Raw genomic sequence first — 17,784 nt, 5'->3', positions numbered from 1 at the left:
TCCACCCTCCGTCCTCTGACCTCCTCAGACCTCTCAGCCCTCTCCACCTCCCTGGTCCAGCTCAGTCAGTCACTCACTGGCTTTCCTTTATTTTACTAGTTAAAATGGGAAGGTTCAGTTGGAATCACATGACTAGGCAGCCCTTCTTGGGGAAGTGGAATTAACATTAAAATACAAACAGCTTCAGGACAATCTACACATTGCCATTTGGGTTTATCTGTGCCTCTCTCTGGAGTCTGAAGCTTTTGTTCCCTCTTACCCAAGTTCTTAAAGTTGTCTTTATCTTTTCCTCTCCAGTTGTGTTTTCTCTCTGCAGACACAGTGGTTTCTGTTGTGTGTGACGTAATACACACATGAGCTTACTGGCAACCTGCTGCTGCCAGCCTCTGTGCCCATTTTTATAATTGCCGGTTCATAATTGATGGTTAAAGTCTTTTCCTCATGGATGGTTTAAAGTCTTTTAAGATAAAGGGTCACCTTGTAGTTAACATCCCTCTGCTGATTGTCCTTCCAACAGTTAGAGGTCTTCCTATTCTTACACTAGTAGTTCAGACAGAAGTCTGAATGTTTCCCATCATGTCTAGAATCTGGGTCTGGTGCGTCCTCTCTCTTAACTGACAACTGATACTGATGTGGGGGAGGGGCGGCGGTATTACTAGGAAATGATACCAAGTCTCACTCTCCCCTTGCTGCTTCTGGTGCCCATCATGGAATGGTCTTGCTGCAAAGAGAGCACTGGTAGACTCTAGGCTTTCTACCTGTCTCCTCCCTGCTGTCATTAAGATGGCTTGAGCTGGCAACACTGGGTCTCTGCCTTATTTGATTATAGTAGAATTGATATTGTCTAAACATTGATTTACCAACTCATTTATCATATTAAGTCATTGTTTGTTAATACATGTTTTATTTTAAATAAAAAGTTACTTCAAATTGAGAAGGAATATAATGGGAGTGCTTCCCATTTATAACTCTGTCAGACTTTCTCTTTTGGTGGTAGTTCTTAGAGTAACTGGCCTTGCACCAGGGCAGCCCTGGAAGAGCAGAAGGTCACGGTGTTTCAGAAGGTACCGGAGGGTTTCCATATAGAGATTGATCCCTAATGTCTTACGGGTCAAAGAAGGTGGTTTTGCATTTCTCATGCACCTCAAGCCTGTCACTCTTTGCAGGACTCAACTGGTGCTGTCAGACCAGGGTGGCTGTGAACTGGGCATGGCCTTTGCTGACCTCTAAAGGCTAACACTAAGCTTTTGGGAGAGAGGTCTTGTTCTTACACTTCACTTTGGTTGAAACTGTTAGACAGCCTTAGTATGGTTAGTTTTAGTAAGTAAAACTTAGAGAAGCGTAATATGATTAGTTTTAGTAAAAGGAAAGCTTGCATGAGTCTTTCCTGGGTTTTCCTTGGAGCTGTAGGTGTTGGGAGCAAAGGGTGGTAGTTTGAGCAGCTGTAAACATGGTCAGACAGATGTTTTGGGTCCTGTTGCTGAATCTGGATAGAAAGCATGGGAGGGAACCAGAGGCTCCTTCCAAGGCCTTACTCAGCACTGGACAGAAGCAGTGTGGCAGGAGGTGGCGCCACCTACTGTTGCACTTCTGCAAGCCTCAAATGTCCAGGCCCTTCCATCTCTAAGTGTTTATAAAGGTCCTACAAGTGAACAGCTCCCTGCGAGCCTACAAGATTTGGAATTCCTCAGATGTTGGCAGGAGTTGGCATTGGAGGATTCACCTCTTGACTATTGCTAGTATTACAGTGTCCAAGCCTAGGATGGCTTAGACTCCAAGCAACACTCTTGAAGTCTTCCAGCCATCACGGCCCATGGTTTCTCTTCTCTAGTTCTTTGTTCTTCAGCTTCTGTTCTGCCCTAGCCACTCTTGAGCTAACAGCAGCCTTGCCACTTTGACAGCTGTATGCCGACTACTCACCAGTCACTGCCACCCTGCTTGCTGCCTCCAACATGACTGTGACTCTGCTGTCTCTTAGCCCCCTCTACTAAAAGTAAGCAAATAAAGATTAAAGAGAAGCCTGATATTGCATCTCAGGAGGACATTGCCCATCAGACTCAGCAAGAGAATCAGTCAAGCTGCTCTGTAATAGTGGGAGGAGGGGGCTCACAGTACTCAAAGCACTGCCCTTTGGGACGAGTCAATAAAGTCTGTGGTAGGCCACCATAGGAAATGTCCCTTGAGTCTACCTGGAAATGGTTTTATCTAGAACTTACAAAGACTTGTCTCATGATAGCAAAACCTTAGTACAGAGGATTTGAACAGCTCTGGGTCAAGCAGCTGAGGTTACTGTTTAGCTTTCCTACAGGGTCCATGGTGTGCTCAGGAGTGGCCAGTGCTGTGCAGAGATAGTTCACATGACTATTGGAGGCAACCAAGCAAGAGAGTCTGACAGCTACCAGTAAGAGTGCTTGCCTCATCCCCAAATTATTTACTTATTTACAAGAAAATAACATCGGGAGTTTTACTAATCCTGAGACCCCCTCCTCCATCCCCTAAAGGCAGTACTGGGCCTTGGCCACACATCCTCATGCTTTCTGCTGCTGTCTGACTGAGGTTGGAGCGTGGAGTCTTATGTTTGGAAAAGCAGATACTTCCCTTTTTAGATTTCTGGGTAGAAAATCTTTTGCCCTCCATAGATAATATTCAGTTGGCCTAATAAAGTTTCTTTTTAATTTTGTGACTTAGAATTAGTAATGCCCCACTAGTTTTTGTTACTACGTTTTAATTTTTGTGTGTGGTGTGTGTGTGTACTTGAATGCATGTATGTATGTGGGTATGCATATGCTATTGCATCCTTGTGGAGGTCAGGGAACTTGTGGGCGTCAATTCTTTTCTTTCCACCTTGTGGATCCTGGGGAGCCAATTCAAGTGGTCCGGCTTGGCTGCAAGTACCTCTGTCAGCTGCACCATCTTGCCAGGTCCAACGTTTGTCTTTGTGATCGTGAGGTCTTGTCACTTTACGCACAGTGTCTGTGATGGCCAGCCTGGGACCCCGTGGCCAGTGGTGCTCAGCTTCTCATCTCACTCCATCACCTCAGGAAGGACCTGTTCTAGAAACAACTGTCTTACTCTCTAGCACAGGCTAGCCTCAAACTCACAACAGTGTTTCTGCTTCCGCCTTCCAAGTCCTAGAATTGTGCATAAGAGCTACTTTGCCTGGTGTACCTTAAACTTTGACACAAACTTAAACATGCATAAAATATATTTAGTGAAGCTTGGCATATGTAGATGTGCATTGCAGATAGAAACTTTTTCAACAGAGCTATAGTTTTGCCAATAAGAATAACAGTTGAATGCTAGCTAGCATTGTGGGCGTCCAGGTTGGAAGTGTCTTGAATTTGGTCCTTGCAGCTGATTGGTTACTATAGTACTCAGTGAAGCTGTGCGCACATAATCTAATATTTCTTCTGTGTCCTCTGTAAGCAAATTAATTCCACTCCATTGATATCTACCTCTCAACTCACCATTCCTGTTTGGCTTCTGTTCTGAGCTCTGAATAGAATGTAAATGTCACTTTTGCTTTCTTTTCTTTAATGATTCTTGGCTTTACTCAAGGGTAAATAACATTCCCTGATTTCAAGCAAACAGTTTGTCTCCCTTTAAGTTTTGTGCTCAGGTCAAGTGAGGTGATGTCCTGTCTGGAGACAAGGTGGTTTCTCTGTAAAGGAGGTGAGTGTGAGCCTCCTCAAGGGCCAGGACATGTCCTAGGAGGAGATGCTGGGTCTGCTACACAAGCAGAGATAGCGAGTGGGTAGTGTGGACAAGGTACCTGACTTTCCCTACAGATGTTCTGTGTGTGTGTCACCTCATCCAACAGTCAGGTGTCTGCTACCGAGCTGGAAAGGTACTGTGGAACTGCTTTCCTCACGCGGGACTGTAACATTCCTTACAGAGCTGTTCAGCCACATCAGCAGCAAATGTTTGGCGAAGAGCTGCCAGAATCTCAAGATGGAGAGCAGCCTGGCCCTGCTAGAAGAAAGCGACAACCCAGTATGTCAGAGACAATGCCGCTGTACACTCTCTGTAAGGAGGACTTAGAGAGTATGGACAAAGAGGTGAGAATGGGATGCAAGCCCCAGTTCTAGAGGCTGGTGTGCACAAGCACGGCACGGACTCAGCTGGGCGTCCCTGCAGGATAGGCACAGGTGTTGTGAGCCAGCACCTGGTTCCTATTAAAGGATGTGTAACCATGTGAAATGAAGTACCCATGAGTTTGGCAACAAAAACACAGCCACCCCATAGTATCTGCAGATGTTCCAAATTGTCATAACAAGAGGATGCTTCTGGCATTTTGAGGTGCAGAAGTCACAAGAGCTTTTCAGGATACTCTGCTAAGGGAACAGTCCAGACAGAAAGCTGATAGGATTCAAGATAAGAAATGCTTAATTAGTTTGCATTCAGTTAAACAGAATTTTTTTAATACATGAATTCAGATAAATTAAGACCAGTTTCTTCTGTCATTTTTATATCACTAAATAGTTCTAAGTACATAATGTGAAGTTAGTTTTTTTTCAAATGCTCAATTTGGAGAACTGAATAACCTGACTACAGATGTGTTTTAATTACAGCCCAAATACTGGAGGTGTGGAGGGGGCGTTATCCCTTAGAGCTAAAAGCAAAACTGTCATGGATCAGTATTGTCTGTACTCTAGACCCATGTTCTTATACAAGCCCGGCTTAGCCCTGGGTATGCCTGTGTCCCTTGGTCTTACATGTCTTTCTCTGGGCTCCCAGGCTAGCCCTCGGACAAAAGCTTTTGCTCCAGGGGTTTTTGTGGTGTGGTCTGTCAGAGTCATTGCTCTGTAGATTGCTTTGAGAGGACCACTCGTTAGAGATGAGCTTCAGGTCATGGGGACAGAAGCTGCCCTCTGCACGATTCCTGCAGCTGCGGGTGAGCCCATCTACCTAGCACTGCTGTGTTGTGAGGACAGAAATGCTTCCTTTCCATTGATCATGCTGTACAGTGCTCAAGGGAGAAAGCATGGCTCTTATTTGTTTATTTATTTTAGCAAAACAAGAAAATACAAGTGTTTTCAGGATGAAGTCTCATCAGTAATTCAGATTCTCGCTCAGAAAATGGCTTATTTTCTGAACTCTGCCATGTTTCTGTGGTTTTTGAACTTTAACTGTTGTCATTTCATGAGAAGGTTTTTCTGGGCCACTGCTTCCATGTGCTCAGACTCAGCTGACTTAGATCTGGAAGCAGTGTCCCCTGTCTGAGAGCATACTTGGCTCTCCCCACCCTGGGGCCTGCCATGTTGCTGTTTCCCTTCCAGCTTCACAGGAATTCCCTTGCAGTCCATTTGATGCTCCTTGGCCTTATTGTTGGTTTTTATTCCCTTCATATCAAAAGGCCTCAAATTATGCTATGAAACAGCAACTTTTACTTACTCCAAATTCTTATCCTTTCAGCCATAAAAGCCAGCCTTAACCCCTAACTAACCTCAGCTCTACAGAGGCTCCTGAGGAGGAGCTGGAGCTCTGGCTCACACACGTGAATGGGTCTTACTAAGGTGGGGGAAGAAGACTGGAAGCTTCACATCTCTATACAGGCTCTGATTATTCCTGGGTCCTGGGACCATAAAATAAAACATCCCTGTCCTCAATAGAAGCAGTAGCCAGGCTTCCTATGTGTTGGCATAAGAGAGATGCTTTCTGTGTACTGTGGGTCCCAGATCACCTTGGACTGTTTGTCTAGTGTTCTTGGGGACAGAGAGAGCTGCAGGCAGTCTCACAATATATAAGCCTCTGGCCACTTAGGCTTTGAATGACACATCTACATCCATTGCGTAGTGATGAGCCACTTGGGTGCTAAGGTTTAACTGTCTTCTGTATCAGTGTCTGTGCCTCTTCCAGCAGACAGTAGTTGTTATTCTAGGACCACCCCGATCCAGGTGACTTCATCTACTTAACACATCTACAAAGACCCTTGTCTTCAATGAAACCATAAGACACACAGACCAGAGCAGGGCCTTGGGATGGGGAGAGGCATCAGCCTGCCTGATAGGATATCACAGTCACCTCCATCCATATTGTTACCCAGGTGCTTCCTTGGGTAAGCAGGAACAGGATTTTTTTCCTGAGAAATTTTAACCTGGTTTATAGACTAGGTATACAAACCACACATTAACTTGTAGTGAATCGTGAAGAAATTTATTTTAAAAGAATTCTTTGGTGTACATATAACTTTGTCACTTATTATCAAAACAAACTTGTACTCTAATAAGATGAATAAGCCTATTTGATGAGTGCTCATGAATACATATGTTGCCATGCATGTGGATGCCAGAGGAGCTTGGTCGTGGTAAGAATCATGCAAACAATGGAGAAATGTTTCAGAGGGGAACCAGAATTTTTGCCCTTAACTGAATTGGAGCAATTTGTGGATCTTTTTGCTGCGAATTTGTGTGCCTGAGGCTGAGAAATAGCCGAGATTGTCAGAGCTCAGCACCACTGAGGTGAAACATTCCAGGCTTCACTGGGACAATAGGGACATGTTTCCTCAGGGTCAGCAGACAGACGCACCAAGGGGGCCAGGCTTGTGCTTCCAGGAGAACTTAGCAATGTGTGAGTATTGTTCACATGGTACTGGTTTTGAAGGCACAAGATTGAGGGAGCCATAGAGAGTGGCTGAGGCATGGTGCTTGTGGCAGTGTCAGCCTGTGGTGAGACCTGCTTATGGAAAGGAGACTCAGGAGTGAGTGTTTCTTTCACTTCTCCCCACTGTGTCCATTCTCCTTGACCTGGTGGGCAGGATCCTCACTGTGTCACTCCTCGATCCTGGCTCGATTTACGGGGGTTTTGACAACGTATTGCCCCAAGTTTAAATACCTAGTGGAGGCTCCACTGTAACCTCTATGCAACAGGGAAAGCCGGTGCTCTTCTAAGCACAGTACTGAGGGTGGCACTCTGTCCAGAACCTCAGAGAAGCCACAGAACCCTAGAAAGCAAATTAGAGATTGGAATGGTCCAAGACAGGTGCAGTAGAAACATGCAAAGCTAATAAAAACCAGCACTGCTTTCTCTTGGCTGCTTTAATTCTGTGTATATTTCTAGAAACATGGAGAAACCAAGGGTTCTTGACAATCCAGTGTAGTAGTCCCCAAGGTAGAATACCAGCCTGGAGAGGGGGCAGGGCTACCCGAAGGGAGCTTGGAGGATACTGGCTGCTGCATCACTAGTAGCACTGGGTAAGTCACCAGGTTAACTAGACTGCCCAGACCTTGTCACTAATTAACTACTCTAAAGTTATTTGTTCTGTACAGTCCAGATGGTGACCTATGATAGCCATTTTTCTGGTTGAATGGGTGAATTTATCAAGTACACAGCAAGCAAATATAGAAAAATAAATAGCAGATAGTGTCATAGATAACCATCAAATCAGGTACTCAAAATATCTAGCAGAGACGACTGGAGTAGCCCAGTTGAGAGTGCAATCAAAATGTAATCACCAATCAGGAGCTTATACACGTGCCCAAAAATCAACTGGGGAAGCCCCATGGGGGCAGTAAGGTAGAGTCAGTGATCCAGGTTTCAGGCGGAGCAGAGGGTCCCTTGGATAAGGCTTCCATGGGAAAGAACATAAGGCAGACAGCACATAGATTATCATGAAACCAGGCACACTGGTTCATCCAGCAGCAGTGCTGGTTAAGTTGAAGCTGTCGGCCAAAGTTCCGATTGTTCTCTCTGTGGAAGAGCTTCCTGTGGCTGAACTGCGTTGCCCATTTCCACTGTACATTATTACATCTCATACAAGACAGTTATGGCAAAGGGACTTCTCAGTTCTCTTACAACAACGTGCATTTGACAATCTACATGTTTATTGGAACCACCAGATTTGCACATTCTGCTAGTCTGACAGACCTCTTGGAGGCAGAGACAACCTTGGTCAGCCCGGCTCATGGTCAGAATTTACACTCCTAATGTATTTAGTTTGCCAGCCACAAAGAAAAATAAGAACAGTTTAGGCACCAGTTTGTGGCCTCAGCCTCCCGAGTCCTTGCTGGAAAGAAGCGCATTGTAACAGTGAAGCAAATCACACTGGTCATTTGAGCAGAACCGATCATGGCCATTCTAGCTGACCTTGAGAGGTTGCTGGCAGTGCCCTTCCTGTAATGTAATTAATTGTTAGCATGCTACCAACAATCCTGACCACCCATGGCCATGGCTAACAATTGAGGCCAGGTGCCTGTGCATCCCAGGCCTAGCCAAGTAGTTCAGAGGAACCTACAGAGCCAGCCACAGGAGGCCACTAGTCCCTCCTCTGTCCCAAAGGTTCTACATGATGGGCCTTACAGGGAGTCAGGGAAGACCCACTACCCAACACACAGTTGCCTTTTCTCCTCTGGCTCCCCTAGCACATGCAGCAAGGCTCTCCCTAAGTCATGTTAGGTTTCTCATGAAGGCCCACTCTATCCTTCCCAGATAACTGTCTAATTATTTAAAAAGAAGAGTTTCACATGGAAGATGCCTGTGTGTCCTTTTAAGCATGGAGATGCACAGTCCCCTGTCACATTATGTGGGGATGGCCAAGCTTGGAGCAGTGCAACAGGCACTTCCATAACCCTAAGCTGCCTGAATCTCTTACATACTGACTGCAGTGAGTCCTCCTGTGACTCACATCCTGTTCTTTTAACTACTGAAGGTTGCTTGGTATATAGTACACAGAGTCTTTCAGAGTACCTGCTCAGATGCAGCAGCTGTCGTACATAGCAAAAACAAGACTCATTTACCTTCTTCCTCTGCTGGTGACGTAGTGCATTGCCAGGATGTGTATTCTGTGTTAATTTATCAGCGGGTTTTCTTCGTTCCATTAAAAGATAAGGCCCCCCCCCCATAAGTTCTTAGGTGGGTTTTTTGTTTTGTTTTGTTTTGCCAGTAACATCTACTTTAAACATGGTTTGTAGTTTCTTGAACTAAAGGTCTGTGAAGCTCTGCTGCTAACTTCGCTCCTGTTGTCTCTCTGCAGCTCTCTGCCTTCTACCTGGAAATATCTGGGGGCTAGAATACTCAGGATAGTCAGTCACTTGCGTGTGCTGTGGCACACACAGGACATTCTGCAGGCAGGCTATGGCCCTGAGCATGCTCTTCAAGGTGGTTCTCATCAACTTGCTACCCCTTGCCTCCCAGTGCCCCTTTAATACTGCTGAGGAATCATTGTTAACATGGCTCAGAAGCCCATCTAGCTGGATCCTTTGTTGGGCCTGACTGGTACTCTGCCGTATAGGCAGCACCTGAATACTCCAGTGCCTTCAGCGGAGTCAGAAGTTCTAAAAAACATTCTCAGCTCTTTGTCTTTGTTGAGAGAAATAAAGTATAAGCAGATCTAGTGAGGATTGTATGTGTTGGCTTTTGTCCTGTGTGTGCTGAGCTTCTGTAAATGGAAGGCAGGCACTAGTGTGTGCACACTGGTGCGGTTGGGTGGAAGGTGAGCATCAGTGCAGGTGGGTGTTAATACAGGTCAGTTCTCCAGAGCCGGCAGCTTTAGTCAGGCTGCCCTCAAGAGTCACAGCTTGTGACATTATGATGGCACTCTTAGCCACTCTCCGTCCCAATGTATAGTATCTTCTCTCAAAGTAAGAAAGATTGAGTTTCTTGTTGCAGTGGGGGGCAGGCGGCAGGGATCACACTCAACCATACCCATGCTGGGTATATGCTCCACTACTGGACCACCGAAGCCCAAGTTTATAATTTGAAGGTCAGTTTGTTTTCTATTGTTTTGTTATTGGTTTTTATTTGGGGCAGAGAGCATGCCACAGCATGCATATTGAAAACCAGAAGAGAATTAGCAGGAGTGGGTTTTCCTCTACTGGGTGGACCAGGGGATAGAACTCAAGTTGACAGGTTTGGCAGCAAACACCTTTACCAGCTGAGTCACAGTGCTGGTCTTGGAGATTTTGTTTCTATTGAACATTTGCATACTTGTTTAGGGTGTGTACAAGCTGTGAGCTTAATGGTTGTATGCTTGGTTCATGCTTGTGAATTAAAGGTGATTGAAGAAAATGGAAATTCTGAGGTATCTCCATTACTACCTAGGTAGTCTAAAGCCTGTTTTGTGTGAGCTTATTTAAGGGAGTGACTACTGGGTTCTACAGAGACCCCTGAGCCTGCAAACTGTACTGTTCTGTACAGTCTCCATGTAGGCACCCTGTTAGGAAAAATGAAGAGAGTGGGGGTTGGGAGGTATGGCCCATAGAGGTGCAATGAGGCATGGGGGTAAGGGATTCCTCTGGGGGACCCATGTTGGGAATCCCTTCCCCCTGAGGGACCAGCCACATGACGGTATAGTACAGAGTAGAGTTTATTCAGGCCATGGGTGGGGGAGTTAAGAACGTGGTAGAGGCAGAGAGAGAGAAGAGTAGAGAAGTAGAGGCTGACCATGAGCACATGGAGAGAGGGGGGAAGGGAATGGGGAGAGGAGGGGAAGGGGGGAGCTAGAGAACTAGAGAGAGAGGAGGGAGCAAGCAGCCCCTTTTACAGTGTCAGGTAACTGGAGTAGAGCATACCTGGCTACTGCCTGGTAACTGAGGGGTGGGCTTTACAGAATCCCAATACACCCTGCAGTTCCCGGGAGCTTAGCCATGGCAGGTGCCATGTCACATGGCACTTTGTCCCTTCGGTGTTTGACAGCTGTTGTCAGTGTGGGGCTGCAGCTGCTGCATATACCTGCTTTTCTGTTCCTGCTGGGTGCCCCATTCACATGCAGGCTCATAGGACATGTTCTTTGCTGGAGGCAAACTATCTGCAGTTGGAGCTTTCTGAGTAGGACCCGTGCCTTTCCACTGCCCTGCAAGTGTTAAGATGTTTGCTTGGGGAGCGGTTACAGACCTTGGGGACAGGGCACAGATGTAGACCTACATGCTGTGTAGCCAGCATTGCTAGTGGTGCCTTCGCCATCCTTGGCATCGTCTCGTGACTGAGCTGCTCTACTGTGCTGTCGCTTTTTAAGTCGTGCTCTCTGACTTGGCAGTTTATATGAGCCTGTCGCTAGTGCGCGAGGGTGGGGAGCAGCTAAAAGCTTCCTCTGTTCTCAGGTGTGCTGGCTGTGGAGCCATGCCGTTCCCCATAACAGGAGCACTGAGCTGAAGGAAAGGCAGAGTGGAGCTTTCTGGGCAAAGTGGGTAGGACAGACAGACCGCCATTGACAGTCCATTTGCTTTGATGTCTTTACAGATCTTGAAAATACCTCTTTGTGTGTATCTGAGGACTGTCAGCCTCCAAGGAGGGCTTACCAGTTCCTTACACTCCTGGAATTATACATGAGTACGTGCAGAGCTGACCCAGCTTCTAAGTCAGGGAGAATGGCTGCAGTAAAGGCAGAGATGCCAAGCTTTTTATTTGCCATTAGGTATCTGATAGCCCCAGTGAAGTGTCAGTACTTTCATCAGAACCAGCCCTGTGGTTTGAGAAATTGGTGGGGTAACGTGGGGTGTAGGATGCCATTACTCTTGATTCTTGCCACTTTGTTAAGGATAACTGTGGTCCAATAAACTTCCCTATTACTGCCCAGTACAGAGTAGGTGGAGGGTAAGCTTCTGAGGAGACCTGGGAAGGAATCATCTGTACAGGTTATAAGCCCAGACCCGTCACAGAGTCAGCTGAAAACACACAGGGACCAGTGGCCATTAGAACTGATCAGAGGGCAGGTGAGTCACCTAAGCCTACCCGGGCTTGAGGCTGTATATAATATTACAGGTCTCTAAAATTCACTTGGAGCTTGTCTGCAGAAGGCAACACATTCATCTGCAGTCAGTCCTAGACAGTGTGAGGCAGGACCGTGACAGTGAAATGGTCAGACAGAGCCATCAGTGCAGCTTACGTGGCATTGAAAGGTAAACCATCCTATGGTGACCAGACCAGTTTCAGAAATAACACTTGAAGTGTAGCAGAGCCACTGAAATCCCCAGCAGAACCATCGTGGGCAGGTGACAGGGAAGTGACATAGATCCTCCAAGAAATAATCTCAGGAGTGATTTGTCCTGAAGCTCACCTAAGAACCGTGGAAGGGAATAGATGAGATGGGAACCTCAGAGTAGTGCTAACAGTGAATCTGACTGAGGAAAGTGGGCTGGAGCGGGAAAGTTCTCGAAGAAATGATGGCCGAGAGTATCTGACCTGAGGAGAAGACAGACAGCAGTCTCTCTGTACAAATTGGTGTGGCCAGGTGTGGAGGTGGATGGGTTAAATGCATCCTGTGTCTGCTTCAGGTTCAGACTGTCCCAGTATTTTTGGTTGGGGTCAGAGAGACCATGGGTAGGCGTGTTTGCTTGTGTGCATGAGTGGGGGATCCTCTGTTGTGCAGATTAGCTAGACTTGTGTAGACCTCTCTTCTTAGTCTGCTGTATAGGCTCTATGCGGAGAGAGGAAGGTGCGAATTATCCAAGGATTCATGGACTCCTATATACCAGGACAATTTTGTGCAGCTATTTGTAGGAATTTAAATGCTTGTTTTCACAGTGGCCAAAACTTTTTTGTATTATTCCCAACTTTCTTTTTGCAGTTTGTGATTCTATCTTGTGATTTGAGCAGGGATGGTTCCCATCTTCTGTATCATAGCCCCATGTGCTGTATACTCTCTTGGACAGAGTGTGTTTGGTCAGCCATGAAACCAGAAGACTCTGACTCATGTGAGTTTATAGGCTTCCCAGAATTTCTGTTGTCGTTGGTTTTTGTTTGTTTGTTTGTTTAAGAAAAAACTTAGATCTAGAGAATTCTGTGTGTTCTGTGATTTCATCTTTATGCTTTACTATTGTGGACAATCTGTTTATCTTCAGATTATTAACAAATTATAACTTTCAAAAAAAGCCAGCTCTCTTCCTCCCTATCTTCCTCTTTCCCTCTATTTAATATGATAAAGTAAATAAATGAATGGGAAACAAGGCCAGCAGGCGAGATAAGACCTTGGTAGGGAGGGGGATACTGCAGGACACTGAAGCGTCATCACATCTCTGCGACTGCCTGCTTCTGGGGAAGACCAGTGACCAAAGGAAGCGGGGCATGTGCCTTCGGTGGCCGCAGAGAGGAGCAGGCTCACCAGCAGTCAAGCACCACGCTTGTCTCTCCCATTGGTCACCGTTCTCCTTGGCCAACTGGCCACCTTCAGCTCACCCCCACCCCCAAGATTTGCTCCTCCTAGGTGAGGGATGAGTGTGAGTCGCTTATCCACAGTGTAAGAACATCGTCCTGATCACCAGTGTCTGCACCCTAATCTAAAACCCACACCGGGAGTGCCTGTGTCCCACTGAACTTAGCACTCATCTGCTCAGGTCTGCTCCCACCACTGTCTGTGTTTAGATCTGACTTATATAGTCGATCACCCTTTGGCTAAGATCCACAACAGTAGTAATCCATGCTGAATTAGACTCTTTCTGGATCACTGAAAAGAGCCTCAGCCGTGACCATGCACTGTGTCCACATCTGATAATTAGCTATTTATTCAGCAGAGGTCATCGAGCCACTTGGCTAACAGCATGGCCTACACACAGTGTTCTTTGATGGCATGGTGGTTTAAAAGGTCTTCATCTGCTGTTTGTGCTTGGTTTTTTTTTTTTCTTAGTTGATAAAATGTTTGGAAGAATGGTCCTGTGTCTTTGTGTCTTTGGCACTGTATTTCTGACGATGTTGGTCGCTAGGATTTTAGTGAGATGGTTTGTTGCCTGTGAGAGGGGCTGAAGGGCTATCATTTGTTTCATTGCCCTGGTAGAAAGCTTTCTGGGTTTAGAGTGTAATTTGCATAAGTCACTTTCAGAACATATATGCTGTCTGCAGCCAGCATTTGTGTGACAGTTTTAAATCCTCTTGAGCAGTTTCAGAATGCCTCGAGTTTGTTTTCCAAGTTTGGGGTTTTCACATGTCATTAAAGTTTCTCTTTGGCCTCCAAAGTATTTTCTGTTCATAAAAATAGCTTCTCAGTTGACATCATTCCTCTTAAAATACATTCTACCACTGTATTAGTTTTCTGTAGTGCATAACAGTAATGCAGATGTAGAAGCTTAAAGGAGCCACTATCTTTCCTCTGCGTGTTCACAGGGTCAGGAGTCGAGTGCAGGGGAGTGGGGTACCCCGAAGGGCCTCAGCATTTTTCAGCCAGCAAGCTCAGTGTCTTCCCTACTCCTGCTGAGTGCAGGTTAATTCTCACTGTAGGAGTGCAGTTCTGAGGGCAGGGGCTGACACTCTCCTTGGCATGACCAGTAGGCCACTGGACCCTAGTGGGAGAGACTCTTCTAGGTGGCCAAAACAACCTTGTGTGGTAATATCCTTGATAGGAGTGAGTTACAGATTCCCTGTGTCTCAGTGGAGTGCTTGGCTCCCTGCTGACCTTCAGGTGCCCACCACTGAAGCAATTCCAGCACAATCTGTGTGTAAATACAGGGCCTTGTCCAACAACAGGAAGTACTGTGTGGGGTCCCTTCTATCCTTTGTAACATCATCAGGAAACTTCCAGAAAAGAGTGACTTAATGGATGTATAAATACTCCTAGTCTTTCTGTGAGAAGGTTCTACTATCAGAATGTTGGTTCTTTGGAGAAAAGAAATAAATACATTTATGTAGGTTCCAAATCCATTGGTATAGTTTCAGGTTAATAGAAACATGTTCCTTGGAGGTCACCTCCTCTGCACAGACCTGTGAGTGGTGGCACTTTTAAGGTAGTCCTGGTCTTGTCTGGTAAAGCTGTTGTGGAGCCATGCTCTGGGATGCTCTGCATAGTCACCCTCTGGTTTTTGTATGGTGCTAGGAAGAGGGTATCTCTGTCCACCTCTTGCAGGAGGAGGAAGAAGGGCCACACCGACCTCTGTGCTTGTGGGCTAGCTGCTGTCTCCTGTCCCTTGTGCTCGGGAGTCACTGTGTACCTTGCACTCTTGCCCTCCCCCCACACCCTTGGGCTGTAAAGCTGTGAAAAGACAGATTCACAGAGAGCTATGTTCTGAAAGTGGCTGCTGGAGCCACATGCTGCTGTCTGCTGATAGAGAACACATTTCATGTGCTGTACTGCCATTTTTTGAAGATTTGAGGACTTCATTGGGTGTATGTTGATTTTTCCATGTCACATGCTTGCTTTTAAGTTTTGCTTTCACATTTAAAACAATGTTCCTGTTGCATATTTTATCACAAATAGTTTTCAAAGGGCAGTGTTTGTAAAAGAATACCTTTAGATAATTGATGTCATTCCCAAACAGAAGCTTGATTGAAGTGATGCCAGACTTGGTGTGTGCCCACAGTCGTGGTGTGGCTTTAGGGTATTTCTAGGTCTTTGGCCAGCCAGCAGTTAATGAATGCCCAGGTTGGCTGTCTGCCACACAGGAATGCTGGTATAGATGTTTGACTATGCCTTTCTGATTGGGATATAGATGCAGTCAACCACACAAAGACTGGTGGCCATGTTTCTCATCCAGATTGCCCCTTGGCCTGGCAAAGCTATGCTGTGGGTAGAAGCCCCCAAGGGAGCTGCTTACCAGGACTGATGGGCAGAATTCTAATACATTATCATTGCTGAAATTCAGTAAACATTTCATTGGTGTAGCTGGATGCAGCCCCATCTCTACAGTGCAGAAGAGCTAAGAGCTGGGGCCAGAACGCCAAAATCAGGTGGTGGCTCTGTGCCTTCTTTGCATAGCATCAGCTCCTGTGTGCACAACAGAGTACCACCAGTCCCTCCTCTCAGTGCTGAGGTACAAGCTAGTTTACAGTACTGTCGAACCCAATTGAGGTTACCCAAATGCCTGTTTGTCATCTGGCTTTTATTTGCTGTACCCCCCCAACACACACACACACACACACACACACACACACACACACACACACACACACACACACACATTCTCTGACCATGACACCTCACTTCCCTCTGCCTGCCCTCAAATATCAGTAACAAGAATCGCAGGCAGGCAGGCCTGTTCCTTCTCCATCACCCTCATGTCATGTCCCCAGCTTGAGGTAGGTAGTAAAGAGAGAGAAGCCAGAACAATAGTCAGTTGCCTTGCGACACAAGTGCACTCTGAACACCAGCATCTCAGAGCTACTTCCTCTTGGGAAGCGTATGTTCGGGCTGTGGGTCTCACTGATCTAAGAAATGGCCAGCAATGTACAGAAATTCTATCACTATGATATGTGAGAGCGTAGGCCTGTGAATGCAAGCTACCATCTTCTCAGGACTCATGCCCCGTGGGCAGTTCTGGATGAGTCTCAGTACACCTCTGCTCTTCTGCTGTCTTTTAAACTTAGTATCAGTCCCTAGCATTCAAGTAGAAAACAAAACTGAGTATCTGACCCCTACATAATGGCACTGAGTCTGTTCTTGTATGAAAATGGTCTGAACCTGTTGCAGTCCTTCCTGGGCAGGTGTGTCATGTGACTTCTACAGAGAGCCAACTTGCAAGACAACTTACTCAGTGACTCTCTGCCTTTTGTCAGGTCGATGATATCCTTGGAGAAGGCAGTGATGACAGCGATAGCGAGAAGAAGAAGCCAGAAGACCAAGACAATGAACAAGAGAGAACACCAAAGCCCAGGAAGCCCAGGACCCCAGGGATCCGAAGAGAGCAGCCTGTAGGCTTGCCCTCATCTGCTGAGAGGAGCGCTACTGGCATGCGTGGGCCCAGGTAAGGAGGGTGGGCAGGAAAGTAGGGTGTCCAAGGGTCTGGAAGTGGAGAAACCACACAAGGGGGGGGGAGTTCAAGAGAAGGCAGACAGCAGGCAGTGCCAGGCCTGCACATATCACATCGTGTAGATCACTGTATTTTCACAACAGTAGGAAGGGAGAAAGGAAACCTTAGCCTGCTTAGGTGTCCTCAGCACTGTCGAATTGTGCGACATTCATGGGAACTAGGTTCTGACTATATGTTCTCAGTTCTTCTCTAAGAGATCTTGCTTGCCCTACCTTAGGATGAAGGAGTGGGCTGAGGTGCACCCTTGGCCTTGCTTGTAGGAGCATGGTCCCTAGGTTCCAAGAGTCTGCCCTTGAGCCAATGGGGAAGCTGCCTTGTCCTCCCTTCTCCGTTGTGCAAGAGTAAACACAGATGAGGCTCCTGTTGTGGGAGCTCTTCCTAAACAGAGGGGTCACTGTGATGCTGAGTTCCCAGCTTGGCTTGTGGGTGTCCTGTCACTAGTGGGCAGTCAAGTGGTGGAGCAAGACTCATGCAGCTCCGTCTGCTGCCCTCGGAGTCGCATGTGGTGCTTTGTCAAGTGTTTGAGAGCCATGCATGTCTTTCGCCCTCCTAATGACTGGTTGGTGCTTTTGTAACTGACAAAGTGGTCTCATCTCTGCTATGTGTTTCTTTAGCCTGGCATCTGTCGGTGCCTCTATTCTGTTGCACAGTTGCTAAATAGCTTCCATGCATAGTTGTGGAGCTAGATTTCCTGGCTTATAGTCTTCAATGACATTCTATCAGACGCTTTAGGTTCTGTCTTCCTAACATACATCTTAGTACAAGTTCATCTACTTCAGTAAACACATAAGGGACATACTAGTAGGAGGTCCCTGATTCTCCACTAATTTGAAATTGGTCTCTGGATATATGGTAAGGTTTCTGGTTTGCTCTGTTGCACCCTGTGCTGTTACTGTATACTGGTAGAACATCCTCAACAAGTTAGTTTGCCTTTAAAATTTGTTTTAGCAAATTGACATGAATTTATTCAGAAAACATTACAAGGCATAGACTAAAAGATAACCAAGCCAAGAGTGCCGCCCCAGCCCTGCCATTGCCCTGTCTACGTCCTCTGCCTCCCGAGTTGCATCCTCACCGGTAAGGGAAGACTATGGTTTAGCCTTTTTCTTGCTCAGTT

At 46.4% G+C, this 17,784-nt stretch overlaps 1 protein-coding gene across 2 annotated transcripts in view; it reads left to right on the top strand.

The window, feature by feature from the left end:
- CTDP1 (CTD phosphatase subunit 1) overlaps positions 1-17,784 on the top strand; it is a 60,161-nt gene that overhangs the window by 31,872 nt on the left and 10,505 nt on the right. Inside the window, exons 11-12 of one of the 2 annotated variants that reach the window (XM_080920444.1) lie at positions 3,896-4,058; positions 16,414-16,601. In XM_080920444.1, the coding sequence (XP_080776570.1) occupies positions 3,896-4,058; positions 16,414-16,601 (351 nt within the window). The remainder of the gene's footprint in view (positions 1-3,895; positions 4,059-16,413; positions 16,602-17,784) is intronic. The other variant, XM_080920445.1, reaches the window with a different exon arrangement.

The sequence above is a fragment of the Micromys minutus genome, assembly GCF_963924665.1.
Source record: "Micromys minutus genome assembly, chromosome: 8".
Classification (NCBI taxonomy): Eukaryota; Metazoa; Chordata; class Mammalia; order Rodentia; family Muridae; genus Micromys; species Micromys minutus.
Note: the sequence above shows the minus strand (reverse complement) of the source record. Positions and strands in the feature narration are given on the sequence as shown.